This window comes from Sceloporus occidentalis, unplaced genomic scaffold (assembly GCF_023333645.1).
Source record: "Sceloporus occidentalis isolate IW3139 unplaced genomic scaffold, rSceOcc1.0.p SCAF_6, whole genome shotgun sequence".
NCBI classification, from domain to species: Eukaryota; Metazoa; Chordata; class Lepidosauria; order Squamata; family Phrynosomatidae; genus Sceloporus; species Sceloporus occidentalis.
This window is the reverse complement of record NW_028316986.1, coordinates 50,598,478-50,622,323: the sequence shown is the minus strand read 5'-3', so window position 1 is coordinate 50,622,323 and position 23,846 is coordinate 50,598,478. Positions and strand designations below refer to the sequence as shown.

Sequence of the window (23,846 nt, the reverse complement as noted above, 5' to 3'; positions counted from 1 at the left end):
TTGTTTGTTATGTTCTGAAAATGAAATCCTGTCTTATTAACAGTGCAATCATAAACTAAAGATATATTGTCAGCAGGAATCCCCTTCTACCACAATAAATGTTTTTCTGCTGCCTAATTTCAGAGATTTGCTGACAGATCATTCTGCTAGCACAAGAGATCTGCTGGTTAAGATCTACTGACAGAAGAGTCAAAAGAGGAGTAAGAGAAGGGAGAGGATGGAGTAGTCAGATTTTGCCAGTTCCAAAACTTCCTCCATCACAGGGATTTGACCACCTCAATGATAGCACAAAGTCAGGCTAGGGCCATGGTAGTCCTTACTAATTCTCAGTATTCATAGGCTGACATGGATATGGATTCAGCAGAAATTCAATTGGCCTTTAGCCATATTTGCTAGTTAGGGCATGCATTCAAACACAGCCCCGTAGTAAGCATTTAATTCCTTCCTTCAACTAAGTAGCTGTGAAAAGTCACAAAACTAGATTTAGTATAGCTAGTCCTCCATATCCATGGATTCTTTATCCACGGATTCAAGCATCTATGACTTGAAAACATTTTAAAAATATATAAATTCTAAAAAGCAAACCTTGATTTTGCTATTTTATATAAGAGACACCATTTTAGTGTGCCATTGGCGGGTTACAGACCGCCATTTAGTACGTATTCTATACGTACTAGAGTTAGGAAGGGGCGGTGTTTCCGCACCCCCCTAACCCTAGTACGTATAGAATACGTACAAGATGGCGGCGCCCTGTTCATACGGGCACCGCCATCTTTACGTATCGGACGCTGTGCGTCCGAACGTGTCGCGGCGCTAATGACGTCACGAATGCGCCCCTGGCGCCTCGTGACGTCATTAGGGCGCCGCAAGAAGAAGCTCCATTTTGGAGCTTCTTTTTTGCTCGGTAACGGAGCCGCGCGGTTTGGCTGCGACGGCTCCCTTACGGAGCAAACAGTGGCGGCGGCAGACCGCCTCAAAGCGGCGGTCTATAACCCGCCCTTGTATTTAACAGGACTTGAGCATCCATGGACTTTGGTATCTACAGTGGTTCCTGAAACCAAAGCCCAGCAGATACCAAGGGCCCACTGTATTGGCATTAATTCAAATAAGGAAATATAGTCCAGAGCTTCCAAACAAGCCACAGCTGGAAGTCTGCTTTAAATCATGGTGCCCTGGTTTACAAACCCTGGCTGGTTTGGAAGTCCACAACCATAGTTCCTGTTTGTACCTAATAGGAAATTATAATTAAAGGGCTATGCAGAATGCCCCTTTACTGGCCAGATTGGTGCTGGAGCAACCACATGCCAATCCCACTTCCATGGAGCACAAAAAGGAACCAGAAAAACTGGCACCTTTTTGTGCCCATGAAGGGGTGCCATAGCTGCCACCATTCGGCATGATGATGCCCCTTTGGTGCTGCGTTGTTTGGATGCAGCACCAGAGGTGTGTCATCATGGCATGCCCCATGTGGATGGGTGTGCACCAAAATGGTGTCAAGGTGCCACAGTTAGGGCTTGGAACTTGGGGACGCTCAGCCCTCACCCCGCACATAGAATGGTGCTTTTCACCGGTCTGTAAACCTTGGACTGCTTCTTCACTTGCATTAGGGAAAGTGGAAAACAATGCATGCAAGCAAGTAGATACATCTCCCATGTATGTTGGCCAGGACTGATCACTCCCTGTGAAATCTATACCAGACCTTTGCATAATGTAGGTTCCAACACACTTTAATTACTTGCAAAAATTAATTTAGACATAAAACAATGATGGAAGATATACAGTTATTTCAGGGATTGGTTTTTGGCAAGGAAGCCTATCCTCTCCCCAGATCAAATCATGATTAGGAAACCCATGGCTATGTTTTATAAAAGAAAACAAGCTAGCGGTTATAAACATGTATTCAAAAAGGTTTATCAGTGTAATGCAAATGTTGACCCTAAGGCTATGAAGATGTTTAAAGTTAGTCAAGCTTTACATTGCTGTGACTTAGCTACTCAGTCACTATGGTTCTCTAAGCCTGTCTGCATACTCTGTTGTGCATGTTTTGGCTATTTAATTTGTCTGAATTAGACAGAACACATTTTACAGGATATTTGTAATGCTTAGTCTCTGTTTAATTCATTGAAACTAACTCATTTGTTGTAGCTAATCGTAATCTTGATTGTCTCACTGTGTAGTTTGTTTAATATTATTAAACTGACAACCATTAGTGCAGTTCACAAACTATAAATATTAGGATTTTCTGAAACTAGACATATTTTTATTTTAAATACTTCTTAATGATTCTTTTTCAGGTAGATGAGGATGAGCCCCTCTTCCTTAGTCTTATCAACGATCTCTTTCCAGGACTGGTGTTGGATAGCAATACATATGTTGACCTTCAGGCAGCAGTTGCAAATCAAGTTGAGGAAGCAGGATTAATTAATCATCCACCTTGGAATCTCAAACTTGTACAGGTACAAAATAGCACACCATAATCTTTCAAGGAGACATTATAACAATAAGCTGGAAAAAATGCAAAATGGGGTATAATGAAGGAATGGGTGAGAAGCTCATACTCAGCCCTGAGAAATGATGCTGGGACTGTTTTTGAGTAGTACACAGTTCATACCACTATTATTTGGGGAGTGGGGCAGTGTCCTTAGGCTAACAACACTCTCATTGTTAAGGAATGTAGGAGAACTGGATTTGTGCTAAAATTGAAAAGTTTTTCCCCATTTAAATTAGTCTCTTGGAAACTCATAGCAAAGGTCTTGTTTTCCAAAATGTAGATGATTTATTAGTGTCTCTGTCTCAGTCTGAGCCATAATCCACTCAGAGTCGATGAAGTAGAGTCTCACATAGCAAGGGCTAAAACAATTTGCTAGTGTCAATAAAGCTTTTATGGAAGTTAATGATGGTTAAATGGATGCAGATGATGGTTTACAGCAGGAGGAAAAGAAAGCTATCATGCCACTCTACCTGTTGTGAGGGTTTCTGGTTCATCATAGAACAACCCTTTTTCCCTTTGAGGCTCCAAGTACCCCAGGTGCATCTAACCTGCTCTTTGGCCTAGTTGTAGAGTTGCCAGGTGAAAAATAGAGCAGGGCTTATACACCTTTAATGGTTGCGCAGAAGAGGGAATTTTAGGAGATGACCTTACATGACAAGCTGCTGGGCTAGGCACAAGAGATCACAGATTTTAGCTGAGAATTCATCTTATCCCAGAGAAGCTTAAATGTAGAGTAAGAAGTTCAGTTCAACTCTCAAATGTTGTCCTCTGTCTCATAGTTAATGCAACATTTTCACTCCCAAAGCAGGCTGCCATGGTATATGTACACAGCTTATATGTAAGTTTATAACAGCTTGTGCCATTTTTGAAAAGCCTCTGCATAAGCACAGCTGGGGCCAGGGCTGCAAATGGGTTGCACTCGCCCGACCACGACTGACTGTGATAACACTCACTTTTAAATTTAAATGCAACTTTATCCCATCGGAAATAAATCGGTTAAAATAGAATGCGATAATCTGCATACATAGAGAGATGCAGAGAAATAAAATTGCATAACTTTCCTAAAACATAATTTAGAATTTAATATTACATAATATCTTTTTCTTGACATTGGTTTCACTTTCACTTTAGTTGTACGAAACATCCAAAGTGCGCCATGGGTTGATGACACTTGGACCAAGTGGGTCTGGAAAAACAACAGTTATAACTATGTTGATGAGGGCAATGACGGAGTGTGGATATCCTCACAGAGAAATGCGCATGAACCCAAAAGCTATTACTGCTCCTCAGATGTTTGGTAAACTGGATACAGCAACTAACGATTGGACAGATGGTATCTTTTCCACACTGTGGAGAAAAACCCTTAAAGCGAAAAAGGGTATGTTTGTTGTCATATTCAGCAGATATGGCAACAGAAGTCAAATACATCAGTATTCTATTGAAAAGTATATTCTGTTTGCAAGTGAACTGTTTTCCCTCAACTATTGTAGAGACAGGTCTTTGGAAATTATCCTTAATCCCTCATGAAGGAAGGTTAATTGCACTGCTGCTGTATTTCTTTTTTAGTGGTGTTTTTTAAAACTCTTTTTCTATTGTTTTTTAAAATGTTTTTATTCAATTTATGTTTTAATGTATTATGTATTATATAATTAGGTAATTATATAATTAATATATAATTATAATACATATAATATATATAAATATGTATTATATAATTAGGTAATTAGGGATGAGGTGGCTCAAGTGGTTAAGATGCTGACTCTGTTGATTGTAAGATTTGCAGGTTGGCAGTTCGAGGCCTGGGTGCTGTATGATAGGGTGAGCTCCCATCACTAGTCCTAGCTTCTGCCAACATAGCAGTTTGAAAACATGCAAATGCAAGAAGATAAATAGGTATCACTCTGGTGGGAAGGTAAGCAGCATTCTGTGCAATCATGCTGGCCACATGATCACAGAGTAATCTCTGACAACGCTGGCTCTTCTGCTTAGTAAGAGAGATGAATACCTTGTCAGTGGGGAATACTTTTACCTTTTTAATTAGGTAATTATAAGCCACCATACCTTAGGGGCTGTATGCATGAGCAAGGCCCATGTTCCCCCAAGCCTGACACCATCCTGTGTAGATGATATAGACCAAAGGCTGAGGGGCAGGATTGGCCAAATCGGATGCTGATCCAGCAGTTCTAGTCTGAGCCCAGCTCAAAATGCTCTTAATTTTTTAAAAAAACCAGTTGCTTGCAGCAGAGTTTCCTATAAATTTCACTGTGACAGCCAGCAGATGCACAACTGAGCACTCCTTTACCTGTTGCTACCACTGTCTCCCCTGCAAAGGCCCCAGTCTTGGCGTGTGACTTTGGAAATGGGTGCTTGGCAATATAGTTGAAACCACGAGCCCTGTTTCTGCCTATACAGGCTGAAGGGGGGGGACCTTTACAGGGGATGTGGTGGTGGCAGCAGGTAAAGGGATGCATGGCAGTGGAGAATCCACAGCACAGTGGCAGATATGTGTGTGAAAACCCATCCATCACTGTGCTGGCCCAGGTAGGTCCTGGGGGTGGGAGCAGGATGGGGCCATGGGCAGGATACCACAGGATTGATGGTCTCAGTATGTACTGTAAGCACTTTCCCTTTTGTTTACAGGTGAGAATATTTTTCTGGTTCTGGATGGCCCTGTAGATGCAATTTGGATTGAGAATCTGAATTCAGTGCTAGATGATAATAAGACCCTCACTTTAGCAAATGGAGATCGGATTCCAATGTCACCTACTTGCAAGCTGCTCTTTGAAGTGCACAACATTGAAAATGCTTCTCCTGCTACTGTTTCTAGAATGGGTATGGTCTATATCAGTTCTTCTGCCCTAAGCTGGAGGCCAATACTGCAGGTACATTTTCATTGATTTTTTTTAAAAAAATAAATTTAAGTTGTGGGACACTTTTATGCATATTGACTTTTTGTTTGTTTGTTTTTTGTAAATAGGGTTGGCTCAAGACCCGGACTGCACAAGAAGCTGAGGTGCTGCTAACTTTATATGATAAAGTGTTTGAAGCAGCGTATACTTACATGAAATTAAACCTTTCTCCCAAAATGGAGCTTTTGGAATGTAACTATATCATGCAGGTATATTAGTTGCTGTTATCTCTGTTTTCATAAAAATGTACCAAATGTATTATGTAAACTAGACCTTGAGGTAATTGAACCTCACATTTCAGATTAAGAAATATGAACATAGTATAATAATATATATATTTTCTAATATTTCCAGTCCATTAATCTTTTGGAAGGCTTGATACCCTCAAAGGAAGAAGGTGGCATTGCAAGTTTGGCACATCTCCATAAATTATTCGTCTTTGGCTTGATGTGGAGTTTAGGCTCCCTCCTAGAACTGGAAAGCAGGGAGAAGTTGGAAGCCTTCTTAAGAAGCCATGAAAGCAAAATAGATTTGCCCGAAATTCCTAAAGGTTCCACAACAACAATGTACGAGTATTATGTCAGTGAGTGTGGTAAGTGACAAAGCAATGTAGTGCTTCTTAATAATTAAATGCAGATTCACAATCCACCAATACGATGGATGTATTTCCATAGTGCTTCTAAATGTGTTGAAGTTCATGCTGCTGATGCCAATGGGACTTCCAAAGAAAATAGCTTATATTCAGAATTAGTAAACAGCAATAAACCGCATGAGGGCCAGTGACTTGAATGTCAGTCTGTATACGTAAAATGTTCTGCATCTTAATTTAGAATCATATAGCTAGTCTTGATTAGCAGTCTAGCAGCTGTTTTTGAGAAATCTTCAAAGGTAGCCCCATGCACAGTATTCAACAATAGTTAGATCTAGAGATCATCACAGCATAAATAACTGTGATTGTATTATCTTTGTCCAAGAAGAGCTACACGTGTCACACCAGCCTTTGTTTTGGATACACATGCCACTTTGGTCTCTATAGAAAATGGTGGGTCCATCAACATTCTCAGGCTATGTGGATCTCCATAGACTGAGAATGTTGATATACCCATTATCTTGGACAAAAGTAACTCAGCCACATTTATTCTGTGATGAGCACTAGTTTTAACTACTACAGTACTGTATACTGTGCATAGGGTTTCTCAGAAACAGCTGCTAGACAGCTAACTAAGACAGGTTATAGGAATCTAATTTAATATGGCTCCTGGGTCATCTCTAGGGATGAAGTCCTAGTCAGTAATCTGAGTTTAGATAGTTGTAACTGGGAAGAGAACTTTCTGGATCATGGCATTTTATATATGAAGTTGTTTTCTCAGAGAAGCTTGGATGGTGCTAATCTTGTTATCAGTTCAGTGTATGGCAACATTTTTTGTCTGTCAAGGTATTCCAGTAAGTGCCGCTGTTGGACAATTGTTTTTCTCTGGCAGCTGGTTTGTGATTTCATATTAATTAATTAATTGATCAATCACATTAAATAATTAAATAAGTCCCCCCTGCTTTTCCACTAATAATAATGCCAAGGAGCAAATGTTTTCCAAGATGACCCCATCTCAGTTTCACCCACAGGTTTTCACTTACAACTCCCATCATTTCTAGCCAGCTTGGCCAATGGTCAGTCATTATGGAAGTTGCTCTCCAAAGTATCTGAGGGACACCTGGTTGGGAAAGGTTAAGACAATACTTTACAAGTTATGCCAAGAGGTATTTCAATGAGTGGAGAACATGTCAAAGAGGGATAGTAATCACCATTTCCTGTCAATATTTTTCCCTTCTAGGTGACTGGGATCACTGGAATAAAAAAGTTCAGGAGTATGTTTATCCAACAGACAGTGTTCCTGACTATTCGTCAATTTTGGTCCCAAATGTAGACAATGTTAGAACACAATTTTTGATGGATACCATAGCAAAACAACACAAAGTAAGTAGATACTTTTTTGTTTAATCATCAGTATATATCTTGCCAATGTAAGTACCTCATTGTTGATATCATGAATTGTATCTAGTATTTAATGCTGCAGTTAACACAGGATCTAGGAAAGTGTCCAGTGCTCCATCTCATCAGGGATCATGGGATCATTTTCATTTGTTGCAACCTGTAAATAAGACACTCGAACCAGTCTGTCAGGCAAGTTTGATCTTTGATGATAATGGCTGATAAGTGCCAGTAGAGGTGGCTTGATAGGGTATATCTTGAAGATGGTTAATACTTATTAGGGAGAGGAGCCTGCAACTTTGAAAGAGGATGTAGTGTGCCCTCTACTAAACAGGACTTCTTTGGACCCAGAAGTGAGAACTACCACTCTATTACTAATATCCTTTTTTGAAGCAAAGTGCTTTATAGTGTGTAGTGGCTGGACAGCTTCAGTGGTTCCTAGAGGAAACAGATTATCTGGGCCAGTTTCAGTTTGGATTCACCCTAAGGGGTGAAACAGGCCACCTCTAATACAGCTGAAATGGGGCCATGGCAATCACACTCAGTGGCTCCAATCCGCCTTTTTGCCGGCACAAAAAGAAGCGGCAAATAGCCACTCCCTTTTGTGCTGGCAAAAAGATGGTTTCCTTGCTGCATGTGGCATGTAAACACCGTGTTGCTAGAGTGCCTGGAAGCTGACCCACATCTGGGCATCCGGGCAGCATTAAGCTGGCTTCCAGGCATCTTGGAAGCGTGCATTGTCTGCACACCATGCATCTTGTTGGCTGGTGTGTTTCTTCCCTAAGATATATGGTACTGAAAATGACTTTAGTTTCCCTGATTGATTACCTAGTTTGGATGAGGGACAGGGGGAAAGTTAGCTTGTTAATTCTCCCAAATCTCTTCTCAGCTCTTGAGGTCACTGACCACGGTATCCTGTTGGACTAGGTTTGTGGAATAGGTGTATGAGGGACTATGGTTTTGGTAGTTATGTTCCAAACTGCTGGTTTTTCTTCCTCGTGTCTGTTGTGGGGTGCCATATGATACAATCTGGTTCCCAATGCTGTTTAATACACACACGCACACGCACACGCACACGCACACACACACACACACATGTGAAGCTATTGGGTGAATTTATTAGAAACTGGAGGTTGGGTGTCATCAGTATACTGATGAAACTCATCTCTACTTCTCCTTGTTGTCAGGGTTAACTGGGGCTCTGCAGGTACTGTAATGAGCTTCATGAGGTCCAGTAATCGGAACCTGATTCCCAGTAAGATGAAAATTTTGTGAAATGCTGGTTTCCAGGTCTGGAAACTCGGAAATGATCTGCACTCATTGGGGTTACACTCTCCTGGTGGAGCTGGTGTATAACTTGGGAGTATTGTTAGATTCATCAATGTCACTAGAGGCATAGTAGAAGCTCATTCCTGGACAGGAATAGACTAGCTACAAATAGTTCATGCACGGATACCCTCCTGATGAGATTACTTAATGTTTTCTGCATGAAGGTGACTCATAAGAAGAATATGATGCAAAGCATAGCAACTAGATGGTTGACTTTAGCATCATACAGGTCATCATCCAGTCCCTCATCTCCTCCCATGCCATTCCAGAGGAGCTTCCTACTTTAAGTGGATTTTCAAGGGGCAGAATATTTGTAGTAGGGAGAAGACAGTGCAAAAGCTTTCTTGTGTGAGGGCCCTTTTTCTAATCCCACAACTTCGAGAGGCATGTCTGGTAGGGATACAGGAATATAGGCTGCTCCTGGACTTTGAAACTCTCTCATTAGGGAAGCTTCTAGGATGACTCTAGCCTTAAGAGTAAAATTAGTTTAATCATATTTTAGCAATGACTTTTGTATATTTTTATTTATATTTTTATGTGTTTTTATCTGTATCTGATTTAATCTTTGTAAGTTGCCTTGATTTCCAGTTTTGGGGAAGAGGCAGCCTATCCTCATTGATGGTGATGATCATCAGCATCTGCATCATTCTGTCAAGATGTTCTGTAAACATTTGTGTCTGTCCTTGTGAAGGTTGCATTTATTGGGGTTTATTTTTAAAACTCTTGCACTTTTTCAAGTTAACAGGGTCAAACACTATTCAGCCAAAGAGGCTGGCTATTAACTAAAAATGCACAGCTCCAATCCTGATCTGATCTGTGATGCTGTGATGATCTGGCAGCTATTGCATAAATGCAGAAATTTAAATGAGTGCTTCTTTCCATCTTTTAAAATATTATTATACGTCCTTTCCATCATTTCCATTTTATTTCATCCAGTCCTCAACCTGGCTATTTTTCTCTCATGCACTCAATTTTCAGTGCTGCCAAATTTTTATGGGACTGTTTACTCACCTCCCTTAAATGTTTTGATAATGATTTTTTGTTAAAGATTTTTATTTTGTCTGTTGTCTACAAACCATGGGATTACCCCTACTATGTGGATACCTTTCTCCCATTCAGGGGTGGTGTGATTTTTGATGGGAGTTCCCTGAAGAGCAGAAAACTTAGTTTGAAATTAAAAACAGAGGGAATGGTGGTGATAATACAGCAGAAAGTAAACCAGAACATCCACGTGAACATTTTTTGTTGAACTTAAATTATCATTATCATCATCATTGCTGTTGGTGTTGTTGTTTTTGCAGCTACAATTGCAGTAATGTAAGTTTATTATGTATTATGAATGTAATAATAACAGTCCTAACATTGTTGCAGGCAGTGTTGCTTATTGGTGAACAAGGAACTGCAAAAACTGTGATGATTAAAGGTTATTTAAAAAAATACGATCCTGAAGAACACTTATCAAAAAGTTTGAACTTTTCTTCAGCAACGGAACCTGGAATGTTTCAAGTAAAGTGTCACCTTTTTAGCTGATTCTGGACAATGTATTCTTCCATGAATTTTTAAAATAGTTTGGAATTACTCAAATATAAATCCAATTTTTGAATTAAATTGAAATTTTGTTTCTTTGCTTTTAGCAATGAGTTACATAGTTTTTATTAGGAATGGAATAAGACTGCTTGAAAATATTAAATAAATGCTGGAAAATGTATTTGGAGAATGTCGGACGGACAAGAATATTTACTCTTTAGGAATTATTCTGCACAAAATTCATATTTTGGGGGTGGTGGTGGTGGTAAAGAAAGCAGCACTTTCTGAGCAGGTCACAGGATTTTCTGCACTGAAAATACTATGGTTTTTTTTAAATGGAGAAAATGCTGCTACCTGAACAGAAAAAGCTATTCTCAGTGAGGCTTAAGAAACCATCTACAACACTTTTTTATCCCTTGTGCCAACCTTGACAGGCAGAATCCTCAAAACCAATTTGTCACTTTGCACAGAAAATAATATTTGTGGGCAGATATATGCTATTTTCAGTGGAAAAAATACACATGCAAAGTGTGCGCGCAATAAATCCCAAACTGCAAACAGTTTTCGAAAATGGCATAATTTTCAAACAGTTTCTTGCAGTGCAAAGAAAACTGCTAAAATTGTTTGTTGCTTTCTTCAAATTAGGAAAAATATTACGTTCCTATTATTCATGTTTCTGAGCTGAAAACTTGTGAATTGCTTGCTCCAAATTGTTTACTTAAATTGGAATAATAAATAACTTTATTACGGTCATTTGGCCAGCACACTTAAATTGGAATGTATATTTCAGGATTATCACACACAAACGCACAAATGGCATTAATCTGTAAATGGCTTTTTCTCTTATTTACATCTTTTCCCTCTCTCTTCTATGTTGTTTAATTTTAAAGAGAACAATAGAAAGTTATGTGGACAAACGAATGGGCAGTACCTATGGACCACCAGGAGGCAGGAAGATGACCATATTCATTGATGATATTAACATGCCAATTATTAATGAATGGGGAGATCAGGTATAGTTCAGATATTTGTACATAGTTCCATACCTAAATAATAAAATGCTATCAGTAAAAATGTTTTAGAAACACAAACTATACACAAGACTTTTCTACACCCATATTAAAAATATTTCCTGGTATGACAGTAATGGATACACATATTTAATGTTACAGTACTCTGCCACACAGCTTCGTAAATAATTGCAAATAATTGGATTGGCTGCTAAAAATTGAAATATTTATTTGAATACACCTCTGTAAGAAAAAGCTATTTTCTTGCTATGAAGCAATACCTATGATTCTTGTAAGTGAAAAGTGTGTTGACTATTTTCTATGTTGCATGCATGCAGTGTGTGTGTGTGTCTGGAATATAGGTCTTTTGCAGTGCGCTCTCTCGCGCTCTCTCCCTCTCCCCCCCTCTCTCTTTCACACACACACACACACACACACTCACTCACTCTATGACTCTCTGAATCCACAGCCAGCATGGCCAATGGAGTCCAGTGTCTCAGTTCAATATTCTTTCATTTGGAGACTTAAAGAACGTTGTGATGGAGTACTTATTCAGGTGAAGGGGAAAAGGGCCCATAGTGCTTGGAGTGTAGCAGGTCTCAGATTCAGCACCTAGATAAAATTCTCCATCTCAATCCTTTGAGGGCTCCTGGCAGACACTGTAGGCATTACTGAGTGAGATGTACTAATGATGTACTATGATTTCATTTTAACTGCCATGGCAACATCCAGCGGAATCCTAGAGTTTGTAGTTTGGTGATGCCCTAGAGCTCTCTGGATGAGAATTCTAAATTCAAAACTGCAAATCTGAGGATTCTCTAGGCTGTTACCATAGTAGTTAAATTGGAATATAGTGTTATGACTGTATAGTGCAGTGGTGGAGAACCTTTTAGAGACCGAGTGCCCAAACTGCAACCCAAACCCCACTTATTTATTGCAAAGTGCCACGTCCCTCTGGATTTCTAATGACAAACTCTAGTGAAGTCTGTGTTGGGACGATGGTGGGTGTGCCCACAGAGAGGGCTTTGAGTGCCACCTCTGGCACACATGCCATAGGTTCGCCATCACTGGTATAGTGTATATGGATTCCTAATTCAGCATAAGGCAGCTTCATATGTTTGCCAATATTTTAAAAAAATGTTCTAAGTTGTTTCAGTTGCATATATTATTTTTTTTTCATTCAAAAGTCAAATAGTCTTAAGGCTCATTGGGACTGTACATACGGGCGGCTCAATGCTGCCTCTTTGAGCCCTGGATGGAGACCGCGGCTACCACATGCCACAGCCTATAGAAGGAGCAAAAGGTGTGGCGTTATGACACCCTTCCATGCAGCGCCATATGAGCACTGCGCCTGGCATGTGTCGTCATGGCACATGCCGTGTGGATGGGTGCATACCATAATGGTGGCCAGGTGGCATGATAAAGGCTTTGAGTGTACAAATGCTCAGCCCTCACCACATGTACAGGTCACACAAAGTGCTGGTCTGTACAGCCCCATAGTTACTTATTAAACTGTATCCAGGCTTAATTTAGTTCAGAGAAATTTAGGCACATGCATGTCCTATTGATTTTAATGGAACATAATCATATATGTTGTCAATCATGGATAATTTTATATTATTCTCAATGTCACACCCTAGAAGAAACTACAGTAAAAGGTTATTTGACTCAGTTAGTAGAAATGTATCATTGTTGCTTTCTTCTGAATGGAAGATTAATCCTTCCTCTAAAAACTGCTCAGGTGACAAATGAAATAGTGCGTCAGATGATGGAAATGGAAGGAATGTACAGCTTGGATAAGCCTGGAGACTTTACAACAATCGTTGATGTACAGTTGATAGCTGCAATGATTCACCCAGGAGGAGGTCGAAATGATATTCCACAGCGCTTAAAAAGGCAGTTTACTGTGTTCAACTGCACCCTGCCGAGCAATGCATCCATAGATAAAATTTTTGGTAATCTTTTTTTTCTGTAATTTTGAATTGAATTTAACCAATTGTGTCTCCAAAATACTTACAATCCTCTCTTAATAATATCTTCATAAAATAACCAGAGCCACATATATGCAAAACTAGAACAAGGAATCAAATTTTGGATATTTCTGTCCGGTTTTTCGTATTGACTGTATCTCCCTGTATCAACCAAAAGCTGCATGGGAGGCACAAGTAAGTGTGGTGTTGTCCCCTTATGACTATTCCAGAGTGGCATATGATATAGTTTTAATAAAGGAGGTCATCCTCTAGCTCCATCTCCAGTTCCTTTCTTGTCTTCCCTCAGAGGATTCACGCTTCTGAAAAAACTCTTAAATCTTATCTAACTACTTATTTTTCAAATTTTCTTCAGCGTCTTCCATGTCTTCTCTTTTTCCTGTTACCTATTTTTTTAAAAACAAAACAAAAAAACAGCCTTTTTCTTTCTGAGCTTCATCTTTTGCCTCCGTTCATACCTGGAAAGGAGGATGAGAAAACGGCTTGTAAAAAAAAAAGATCCTTTCAGTTTCCATTGTTTTAACTGCCTACCAAATGGCCCGTTCTTTTCAGTGCAAGAAACAGAATGATTTCCAATTGACAAAGAGATCACAGAAGACTAATTTAATCACACTGTCTGTGAAATTTTTACATCAAATATATACAGCAAGTGGATTAGAACTTGGAAAACGGAAGCATGAAATTTGGAGGAAGGAAAAGCTACAGTTAACTTTAAAATATGCAGATGAGGCCATGCTATTTGCAAAGAAATATATAGTAAAGCTCTGGAACGAACTAGTAATGAAAGTTAAGATAGAAAATGCAAATTATAGCTGGACATTAAGAAAGTAAAAATAATTACTAGGGGTGATTTACATAACTTTAAAGTGAGTGCTGAAGATATCAAAATAATCAAACATTTTTATATCTTGAGTCAGTCATTAATTAAAATTGAGACTGTAGTCAAGGTATCAGAGGAAAGTTGACTTGGAAAGGCAGCTGTGAAGGAATTAGATGAAGATCTTCTTGTCAAGATACGTTATTAAAATCCAGTCATAATCCGTGGTGTCACTGGGGTTGGTGTCACCCGATGAGGGAACTCATGGTGTTACCACCCTCCATTGACTTCGTCCCATTTTACACCATACAGAATCCTTACTAATGCTTTTTTGCGCTGTAACTCGTAAAGCATAATTTCTGTATACCACTCAATGTAATGCTAATAGTTGTGACATAAACAATTAGACAGTGAAGAAGCTCATTTGAAATGTGATGCTAGGGGAGAGATCTACAGAAAACCATGGGCCATCAGGAAGATCCTTCCAAATGAATCCTAGAGCAAATCAGGCCTGAACTCTTATTGGAAGCCAAGATGTTTAAACTAAGGCTATCATACTTTGGATACATCATGAGACAATGTGACTCACTGGAAAAGATTATAATAGTAAAGTGAAAAGTAGGGGACAAAAGGGAAGACCACTTTGTAGATGGATTATTTCAATTAAGGGATCCACAGCTTTAATCTTGCAAAACCAGAGCAGGACTGTTCATGACAATTTCTCATTGAGGTCTCTTATTCATAGGATCTCCATATACTGAAACTGACTTGATGGCAACAATGTAAATAGTAACAGCAATACCAACAACAATCTTCTTTAGCCTTGGGTCCTACTGTGTACAAATTCTAGCAGTACATACTCAGCTTCAGAGGGGAGCAATCCTTGCACCATGCCTTCCCTTCTAATACCAAGCTCTGCTGTCTCTCACAATGTGCTCTTTGCAACATAGTTTACACTCAGCTGTAGATAGATCTGGAAATTGAACTAGATGGCAGCCACTTTTCTTAAAGTTACATCATAAGATCTTGCCTTGCCTAGGGAGCAATAATGGATCAGTCTACTCTTCCAGCTGCCTTCTGCACATTATCCCAGAATGTACCTCTCACTGCAATGTTTTAATTACTGTAATGAAGCACTAATTTAATTAATCACAAGTTTAACTAACTTCCCCTTCTAATAATGCAAGGAATGAGGTGAGGAATTAGTGCCTAGAAGTACAGCAATAATAACAATAATGATAATAATAATAATAATTTATTTATATTTCCCGCCTCTCCCTTCAGATCGAGGTGGGATTACATAAGTTAAAATAACAATACAAGTTACAATATACAATAAAATCACAACAATAGTACATTATTACTGACTTGCCACCTGTTTACCGTTCTGTTTTCATCAAGAGTAGGGGTCATTCTGGAATTAGATGAAGATCTTCTTCTCAAGATACATTATTAAAATCCAGAGTCATAGTCCGTGGTGTCACTGGGGTTGGTGTCACCCGATGAGGGAACTCATGGAAGGAAGCAACCACATCAGGGCAGAGATCCTGTATAGCAAAGCATAGCATAAAAGCTCTGCCGGAGGAACTAACCTACGTCTCTCCTCTCAACCCTGCTGGACTTATCATTTAGCTGCAGTAATTTCCCCATTGCCATTCTGCAACTAGATACAAACCAATGACATCCACCAGGGGCCTCTGCCTCATGGGGACAATGGCAGACACTTCTGCAATCTCTCCCACTTTCAACCAGCCACTGAATGTCCATCTGTTGTCTGCAGCCATTAAAAAAAGAGTCCTGTGGGGAGGGATGGGCCATTGCAGAGAGAGGAACAGAATACCAACTCCCAAACAAACGCAAAAAGAAAACAAAAAAAAGATGTCAACGCAGTTCTTTATTACTTTAAAACCTTGGATCAAATCTTAGGAATTATAAGTCTGGACATAATCCACATTTTTAGCTGACAATGCATCTCTTGAAATATTTTTCCATAAATAATAACTCAGGGCAAATCCAAATGGAGAACAGAACAAAACCTATTTTTCCACTGACAGTGTACAAATTTCGTTGTGCAAGTCAAGTGTCTGCCAAGTCACATGGAGAATCTTTATACCAATGCCACTTGGGAGTGGGGAGACTGTGCAGTTGTACCAGTAGAGTAAAAGGTTTAGAAACATGATGGATCTGCATGGAACACAACTACCTGGAAATGATTTCCCGCAGCTCCTATGTGTGGCTTGTATTGTATGCTGTTATTTAATGATGTATTTAGAATTTTTTAGTATTTTTAAATTCTTCACAAAATCCCCAAAGTAAAGGTTACTGTAAAATTAACAATTTTTCATAAAATAAATAATTTTTAAAGTGCTCATAGGACAGAGATTTTTTTAAAGCTTTTAAAAATACATGCTTATAAATATAAAATAAAATTGATATGTCATAAAACAACAAGTAACACCATTCTTTTCAGTTCTGTAACTGTTCAAAAATGCGAGGGAAGACAGGGAAATCATAACTTGCTTCCAAAAGCTTAAAATAATGAAAATCTCACAAGTGTGTTCCCAGGAGATGTTCCTAAACTTCAAATATTGATATCAGAAAAGCCTTTTGTTCAACTGCTATATCCTTGTAGTCCAAAGGTAGGGGATGAAGGAAAGAACTCTAAGATCCTATAATACTTCATCTCTGAGAAATTCCACAAAGTATACAGAGTGGCACATCATTTCTTCTGGCAAATCTGAAATTAATATCTTACATGAGCATTGGATTGAAACTTGGGGGACCCAGGTTAAAGTGTCTTTAGTACCATGAATCTCACTGCATAATCTTGGTCCAGTCACTCTTTCTCACTCAGATCTATCTCACATAACCAGTTTAATTAAACTATAAACTGCTTGGATGTGGATTACAACAATGCCTGCACTGAAGATATGTGCCTTCAGGGTTCAGTAGTGAGAGCAGATAGTTAAGGACATCTGGGCTGTTCTCTATAGTTGTTGTTGTTGTGTGCCATCGAGTTGTTTCCAACTTATAATGACTTTTAAGTGAACCTGTTATGAGGTTTTCTTGGCAGATTTCTTCAGAGGGGGTTTGCCATTGCCATTCCCTGAAACTGAGAGAGTTTGACTTGCCCAAGGGTTTTCATGGCAGAGCCAGGATACAAACCCTGGTCTCCATAGTCATAGTCCAACACTCAAACCATTACACCACACTGGCTCCTCTTAATGTCCAACAATAATAAATGAACAGTCTAAACCTCTGTCCTTTATAACTTGTTCTTTAGGTATGGTATGTCTTGAAGCATATTTCTGCTTTATATTACTAGTTTCTTCTGTATAGTTAAATTACAACATCATTCATTTAGTACACACATTACTTTGTATCTGTAAAAAAATCCCTTCTAGAATTGTATTGTATTGTATTGCTCTGTCTCACTTAGAGGTCTTTAAACATAGGCTGGATGGCCATCTGTCGGGGATACTTTGTGAGTTCCTGCATGGCAGGGGGTTGGACTGGATGGCCCTTCCAACTCTATGATTCTATGATTCTATCTATTTATAATCAAACCAGCCATTCACTTAAAATCAGTGTTTATAGTTCCATCTGATTGACAAGAGAGATCTATGAACATGGTAAACACACATAAAAATAGATTCAACAAAATGTTTGGTCGTATCTTGCTTCCATAAATTGCTAACCGTTAATTTGCCTAAAGTACAGCTGACCATTCTTGCTCTGGCAGCATACAGTCCTTCCTAAGAAAATATAACCATTCTCATATACTAATTGAAATCATCTTAAGGATTTATCCTTAACAGTGTGCTATTGTTTTTTAAAGGAATAATTGGCTGTGGATACTTTCATCCATGTAGAAATTTCAAGCCCGAAATATGTGATATGATCATGAAATTAGTATCAGCAGGAAGAATATTGTGGCAATGGACTAAGGTATAAATAGATTCTCTATTTAGTTTCATTATTTAGAGATGCAACATTTAAAATATCTGCTGTTATTTGTTTTTTATGTAGGGCAGGGATTATAAGGCTTTCACATATTTGTAATCTGAAGCAAAGGTGGCATTGAACTAGTTGTGTATTGATTTTAGATTATAGAAATTCATGCCATGTTAAAAATATCTGAGACTTAATACTTGCAGGTTTTGAGATTTGTTTAATTTTCCACCAATCACATTTTGAAAACAATTTTTTTTTGGCTTCAGAACTTGAATTTGTATTTTGAATGCAAATGCTTTACCACAGAATTCCAGTATGCAAAGGGGTCTTGTAGCACCTTTGAGACTAACTGGCAGAAAGATGCTAGCAGCATCTGAAACAAAGAAGCTGGCCAGTTCATTACAATTGTCACAAGGAGGGCTTGGGTTGGATCTTTCAGCATGGCAGAATAGGGTTAGACTGCATGGGCCCTGAGATCTCTTACAACTCTATCATTCTATGATTCTGCGATCTCCTTTCTGATTCCCAGCCAGCATCACACTACATTCCATTACTCCCACAACCACTCATATGGTTATCCACTCAAACAATAGGAACTCTACATCCTTTGTATGATTATAAGAAAATTGTGTGAAGAGTGGTTTTAGCCTTATTGAGACTAAGTGCTTATATTTTCTTTCAACTCACAAGTGGGTCTGTGCTTAACCGCCTCTTCCCTCTTACCACATACTTTGGCTAGTGTCATCCTTTGCTTCCTTTGCTTAAGTTTAAAACATCTGCAGGGAGCGTACATTAGTGCATACAGCGGTTCCAAGTGATCACGAAGCCTAACTGTGCAGGGCTCCACATTGCACAGAAGGCTTCACACATACCACTGCTCCCACATTTGATCCTTTCTAGTGACATATGTGCTGTGCATATGGATGCCAGGGAGTGGGACTAGTCAAAAGGCATGACATCACAGATGGGATTACTTGGTGCAGTCCCACTCACATGTTGGTGGAATCTATGCTGATTCACTTGAACATAAGCCATAGAAAAACTCAGTGGACTAAGGGCTGGAGCAGATGGACATGAAAGAGAAGTCTGAGTCCAGAAGTGGGTTGTAACATCACTGACAGCATGGCCTGCTCCCAGGAGCCAGATTATCCAAGCTTCTTTTTGCTCTGATCCAAAGGACCAGAATGCAGCTTTGGAGTGGCTTCTGGCCACTTTGGAAGTGTGTGGTGTCTAAATGCCACACGCCCAAAGCGCTCAGAAGCCTCTTCACCTTGACTGTGTGTTTCACCCTTTAAATGTTCCAGGAACAGGGCAGTTCCCAACATTATGAGTTTCTGACATAAGTTCATTTTAGACTGAAACAAGTTGTTTTCATGGGCCTTGCCAGAGTTTGGGACAGCTATTTTTATGTTTGTTTTATTATATTGTTGGATGTCAAAGGACAGCCTTAAACTTCTTGTTTTTTCAGTCACCTGAATTCATGAAGGAAAAAGTGGGCCCGTACTCTGCAGGACATTAATCAAAGGATATGCCAGAACTTTTTCCTTTTTTTCATGGTGCCTAGCTAACATGGTACTTTGGAATAGATAATTAAATATCAGTCAGTCATTCATAGTCTAGTGTTCTCCACCACACAAAGAAGTGCAGGTCTAACAAACACATGAATCAAAAGGAAAAGGGAATGGCAATGGGGAAGGAGATCAAGTCCAGTAGTTCTTCTCTTCCTCAGAGGCCAGGGCTATGGGCTAGGCATGATGGAGCTTTACCTGTCCCTTTTCTGCCTATGTAGCCAGGGCGAAGGCAGTTGGAATGGAGGGAGGACCATTCTTTTTCTGGGCTAGGCCTGGTGGAGCTTTGCCTGCCCCTTCTCTCCCTCTGTGGTCAGGGCCATGGCAGTTGGAAAGGAGAGGGCATTACTTCACATTTCTCAATCTAGTGAAGGATTTTATGGATTTTTCCTCCCCCTTCCCATATAGCATTTCCTTTTTAAACAGATGTCTCGTGGCTAAGAATTCATTTGGCATAATCCGCTTACTTATTGCTATGACAATTTTGCATTGGTTTTACTGGGGGAGATGAGAAAACTGGAGATAGCTGTAATAAAATGTGTGTGTGAACATGTCTCCATTTATGTGGTTTTAAAACAGAACATTATTTAAAAAGGACATTATTTACATATATTTGATTTAGGTGAAGATGTTGCCCACGCCATCTAAATTCCACTATATCTTCAATCTGCGAGACCTTTCCAGAATTTGGCAAGGAATGTTAACAGTCAAATCAGAAGAATGTTCTGATGCCAGTACCCTCTTGTCACTATTTAAACATGAATGCACCAGAGTAATTGCAGACAGGTATTGTGATAACTTTACTGAAGAGTAGAAGCACCAAGATAAGACCCGTCTCTCCCCCCCCCCCCCCCACCTTCCAGCTAGGTCTCATTGTGAAACTCAACCACAGAGATAATCTATAGAGATGATGAGTCCAGAAACAAAGTGACCCAGTTTAAAATAAAATCCTGAGGCCCTTTTACACTCCACAGTTTATAGCACAATGATTCCATTTTCACTGCCATGACAACATCCTATGGAATCCTGGGAACTGTAGTTTATGAAGATGCGTTTAGAATTCTCAACCAAAGCACTCCAGTGTCTCACCATACTTCAAGTCCCAGGATTACAGAGGATGCAGCCAGAAAAGTTAAAGTGAGATCAGAGTCAGCAATTTTTTTTATAAAAAAAAAAGCACAAGTAGGTCTGCAGCAGTGTCAGTGCATACTAAAGCTGTTTTACAATGCAATGTGGGAAAGATTGGAAGAAACCTTGAAATACTCCTAGATGTGATTGTGATATTAATCTGAAGCCCAACACATTTCTAACTATTATTCTTCCTCAAGGTCCCTTTTCAGCAACAATTTTCAACATCATATCTACCACTGTTGCAACAGTGGAAGAAGAGAATCAGGCTCTATAACATGTTTTGTGTATCCTTTCATGCATAGACATTATCTCTGTGGCATGACTAGTTGCATTTTTAGTCCTCATTTACTTTCCCTTTTAATCTCACAAAGTAACTGGAAATAAAATTCAGAAAGGTAATTAAATCTATATATCTCAAGGGTCTGCAGCACAGCAACAAAAATACCAAGAACATACATTGAGAAAGAGGTGCATAGTGGCTTATATTTTAAAATTTTAGGCCATGTGTAATTCATGTATTTCTAATCTTTTCCATTCATACCCAAAGTCTTAAGCAAAATTACCAGCAGTCAGAATTTAACACCATGCACTCCCAGTCCAAGGCATCTTAGGCAGGAGTAAGCAGTTTGAGGAGGAGTGAGGAGGTTTCTTGTAGGAATAAGCAGTCTAACAAGACCTATGATATCCCTTTTTACATATTTTACATATGAATGGCTTACGTGAGGGTAAACAGTTATAGGGTCCTTGGTTATTATTTCATTTTGTTTCAGAAAAGTCTGCTTCTAATTCTGATATGCATGCTGGGTTCTCTTGCTGCCCTTTCAGTATAGGAATCATCTAATGCACAGTTGAAAGAGAGACCCTTTTATACTTTTCAAGTAGAACCTTCTAGGATCTTTGCTTTTCAGATTTGTCTGTGAAGAAGATGAGGCTTGGTTTGCAAACAGCTTTAATAAAGTAGTTGATGAACACATAGATCCTGATTTACGATCAGATATCGAAGCTGAGCCATATTTAGTAGATTTTTTGCGGGATATGCCTGAACCTACTGGTGAAGAACCTGAAGATTATGTCTTTGAGGCACCAAAAATTTATGAACTGGTATGTAATTCATTAGTTCCTTTTTAAGCTCTACTCTGATAGTTATGTAGATAATACTATAAAATAATACTAAAAGTATGTTAAATATGTAGCTGAAATGCGCATGTAAGGACTGCTAAATCTAATATCTTTCTGGCCATTACATATTTGGTATAACTGGGGGGGGGAATCCCTATTGCAGGGGTAGGCAACCTTTTTGAGCCGGGGGCTGGGTTGCTGTCCCTCAGACAACTGGGGGGCGAAGCCGGGGGGTGGAGCTTCCACCCTCCGGGGCGGGGTTGCATGCCAGGCTGGAGCCGCATGCCGGGGGCGGAGCTTCCACCCTCCGGTGGCCAGGCCTCCTCCTCTTTGCCAGCCCCTGACGGGGCCCCAGGCCCCATCAGAGGCCGGCAAAAAAGCTGGCGGGGGCCGCCAGCGCTGGAGGCCTCCCCCTTTTTGCCGCCAGAGCCCTCCTGGGGGACCCCAGCAACAGCATAGGGCCTCCCAGAGGCCCACTGGCGCCGCCGGAGCCCTCCTGGGGTCCCCCGGCGACGGCAACGGGCCTCCCAGAGGCCAGCTGCTGCCGCCAGAGCCCTGTTCAAGGACTCCAGAGGCCGCAGCGGGCCTCCTAGAGGCTGCTGCCCATAGCGGTGAAGTCTCGCGCGACCTTTTCTGTGGTCATGCGAGACTTCACTGCTATGGACGCCGCCATTTTTCTCCCCAAAATGGCGGCGAAGTCTTGCGTGACCTCGCTGCCATTTTGGGAGGGAAATGGCGGCGCCCATAGCGGCGAAAAGCCGCAATGAGCGGCGGCGGCGGCAGCTGCGGGCCGGATTCGGCCCGCGGGCCGCAGGTTGCCAACCCCTGCCCTATTGCTTGAAGGCCTTGAAAAATAGAACCGGGTGCACTATGGAGTGAAATGGCTTCCAGAAATGGAGGGATTTCACCGATAAATATCACACACACACACACACACACACACACGGCATATCATGAAACACTTAGGAAGAGAGAAGACTATTACAAGATTGCTTTTATTTGTCTTTAGAGATGCTAAGAGAATGTGTTTGTGTGCCTTCAAGTTGCCTGTTGACTTATGATGATCTCATGAATTTCATAAGGTTTTCTCAGGCAAGGAATACTCAGAGGTGGTTTAGCCAGTTTCTTCCTCTGAAATTTAGCACACAGTACCTGGTATTCACTGGCAGTTTCCCATCCAAGTATTAACCAGAGCCAACCCTGCTTAGGGTCCTTTCAGCTGAGGTAGAGTCACAGTTGGCGTATCAACCGAAGTTGATACCCAGCATTTCTGGCCGTCGCATCCACTTGAGATGACAAACGTAGAGATAGATCCAGAAGTACTCCCAAACCAATTTTAACCTAAATCCAGTTACTGTCTCAAGGAAAGTTGACATGGTAATCAGTAGGAACTTAGTAAGTCATGTTAGTGTATGTTGTACTAATTCCGTAGGTCAATTCTAGTTGAAGCTAGAAATTGGATGAAATGCTTATTTTCTGTCTTTTCAGATTCCAAGCCTTGAATTTTTATCTGACAAATTGCAGTTTTACCAGAGACAATACAATGAAGCAGTTAGAGGTGGATTCCTTGACTTGGTGTTTTTCAAAGATGCTATAACCCATCTTGTTAAGGTTTGTGTGTTCAGTTAACAATACAATAGTTCCAAATTATTAATTGTATTTATTCAGTACATATATGTACTGCCTTTTATCAGTGGTTCCAGGGGCATTTACAAAAAAATAGAAACAAATATGCAACACACATTACAAGCAAAACAAGCCACAGATGGTGAAGTGGTATTAAAAAATAGAGGGTTTAGAATATTATGTTTTCTTTTTAAACGGGCAAATAAGAAGAGTTTTTGACCGGCACCTGCAATTGGTACCCAGAGTATTTATCTGGGCTCCCACTATTGTGGAAAAGATCACCCACTTTCTTGTGAATGCAAACTTCATCTCCTTCAGAGGTGGTATTTGGAAAATAGCATAAGCCAGTGATATTAACGGAGAAACACTCCCCTAAGTACTTAAATCACA

The 23,846-nt window shown here is 40.0% G+C and overlaps 1 protein-coding gene across 3 annotated transcripts in view; it reads left to right on the top strand.

Annotated features, from left to right (window-relative positions):
• DNAH8 (dynein axonemal heavy chain 8) overlaps positions 1–23,846 on the top strand; it is a 203,483-nt gene that overhangs the window by 102,088 nt on the left and 77,549 nt on the right. For all 3 annotated transcript variants that reach the window (XM_089529590.1, XM_089529589.1, XM_089529591.1), the window contains exons 49-61: positions 2,295–2,456; positions 3,623–3,869; positions 5,132–5,373; positions 5,469–5,609; positions 5,755–5,992; positions 7,230–7,372; positions 10,088–10,222; positions 11,134–11,256; positions 12,995–13,208; positions 17,897–18,006; positions 20,203–20,366; positions 21,620–21,812; positions 23,319–23,441. In XM_089529590.1, the coding sequence (XP_089385716.1) occupies positions 2,295–2,456; positions 3,623–3,869; positions 5,132–5,373; positions 5,469–5,609; positions 5,755–5,992; positions 7,230–7,372; positions 10,088–10,222; positions 11,134–11,256; positions 12,995–13,208; positions 17,897–18,006; positions 20,203–20,366; positions 21,620–21,812; positions 23,319–23,441 (2,235 nt within the window). The remainder of the gene's footprint in view (positions 1–2,294; positions 2,457–3,622; positions 3,870–5,131; positions 5,374–5,468; positions 5,610–5,754; positions 5,993–7,229; positions 7,373–10,087; positions 10,223–11,133; positions 11,257–12,994; positions 13,209–17,896; positions 18,007–20,202; positions 20,367–21,619; positions 21,813–23,318; positions 23,442–23,846) is intronic.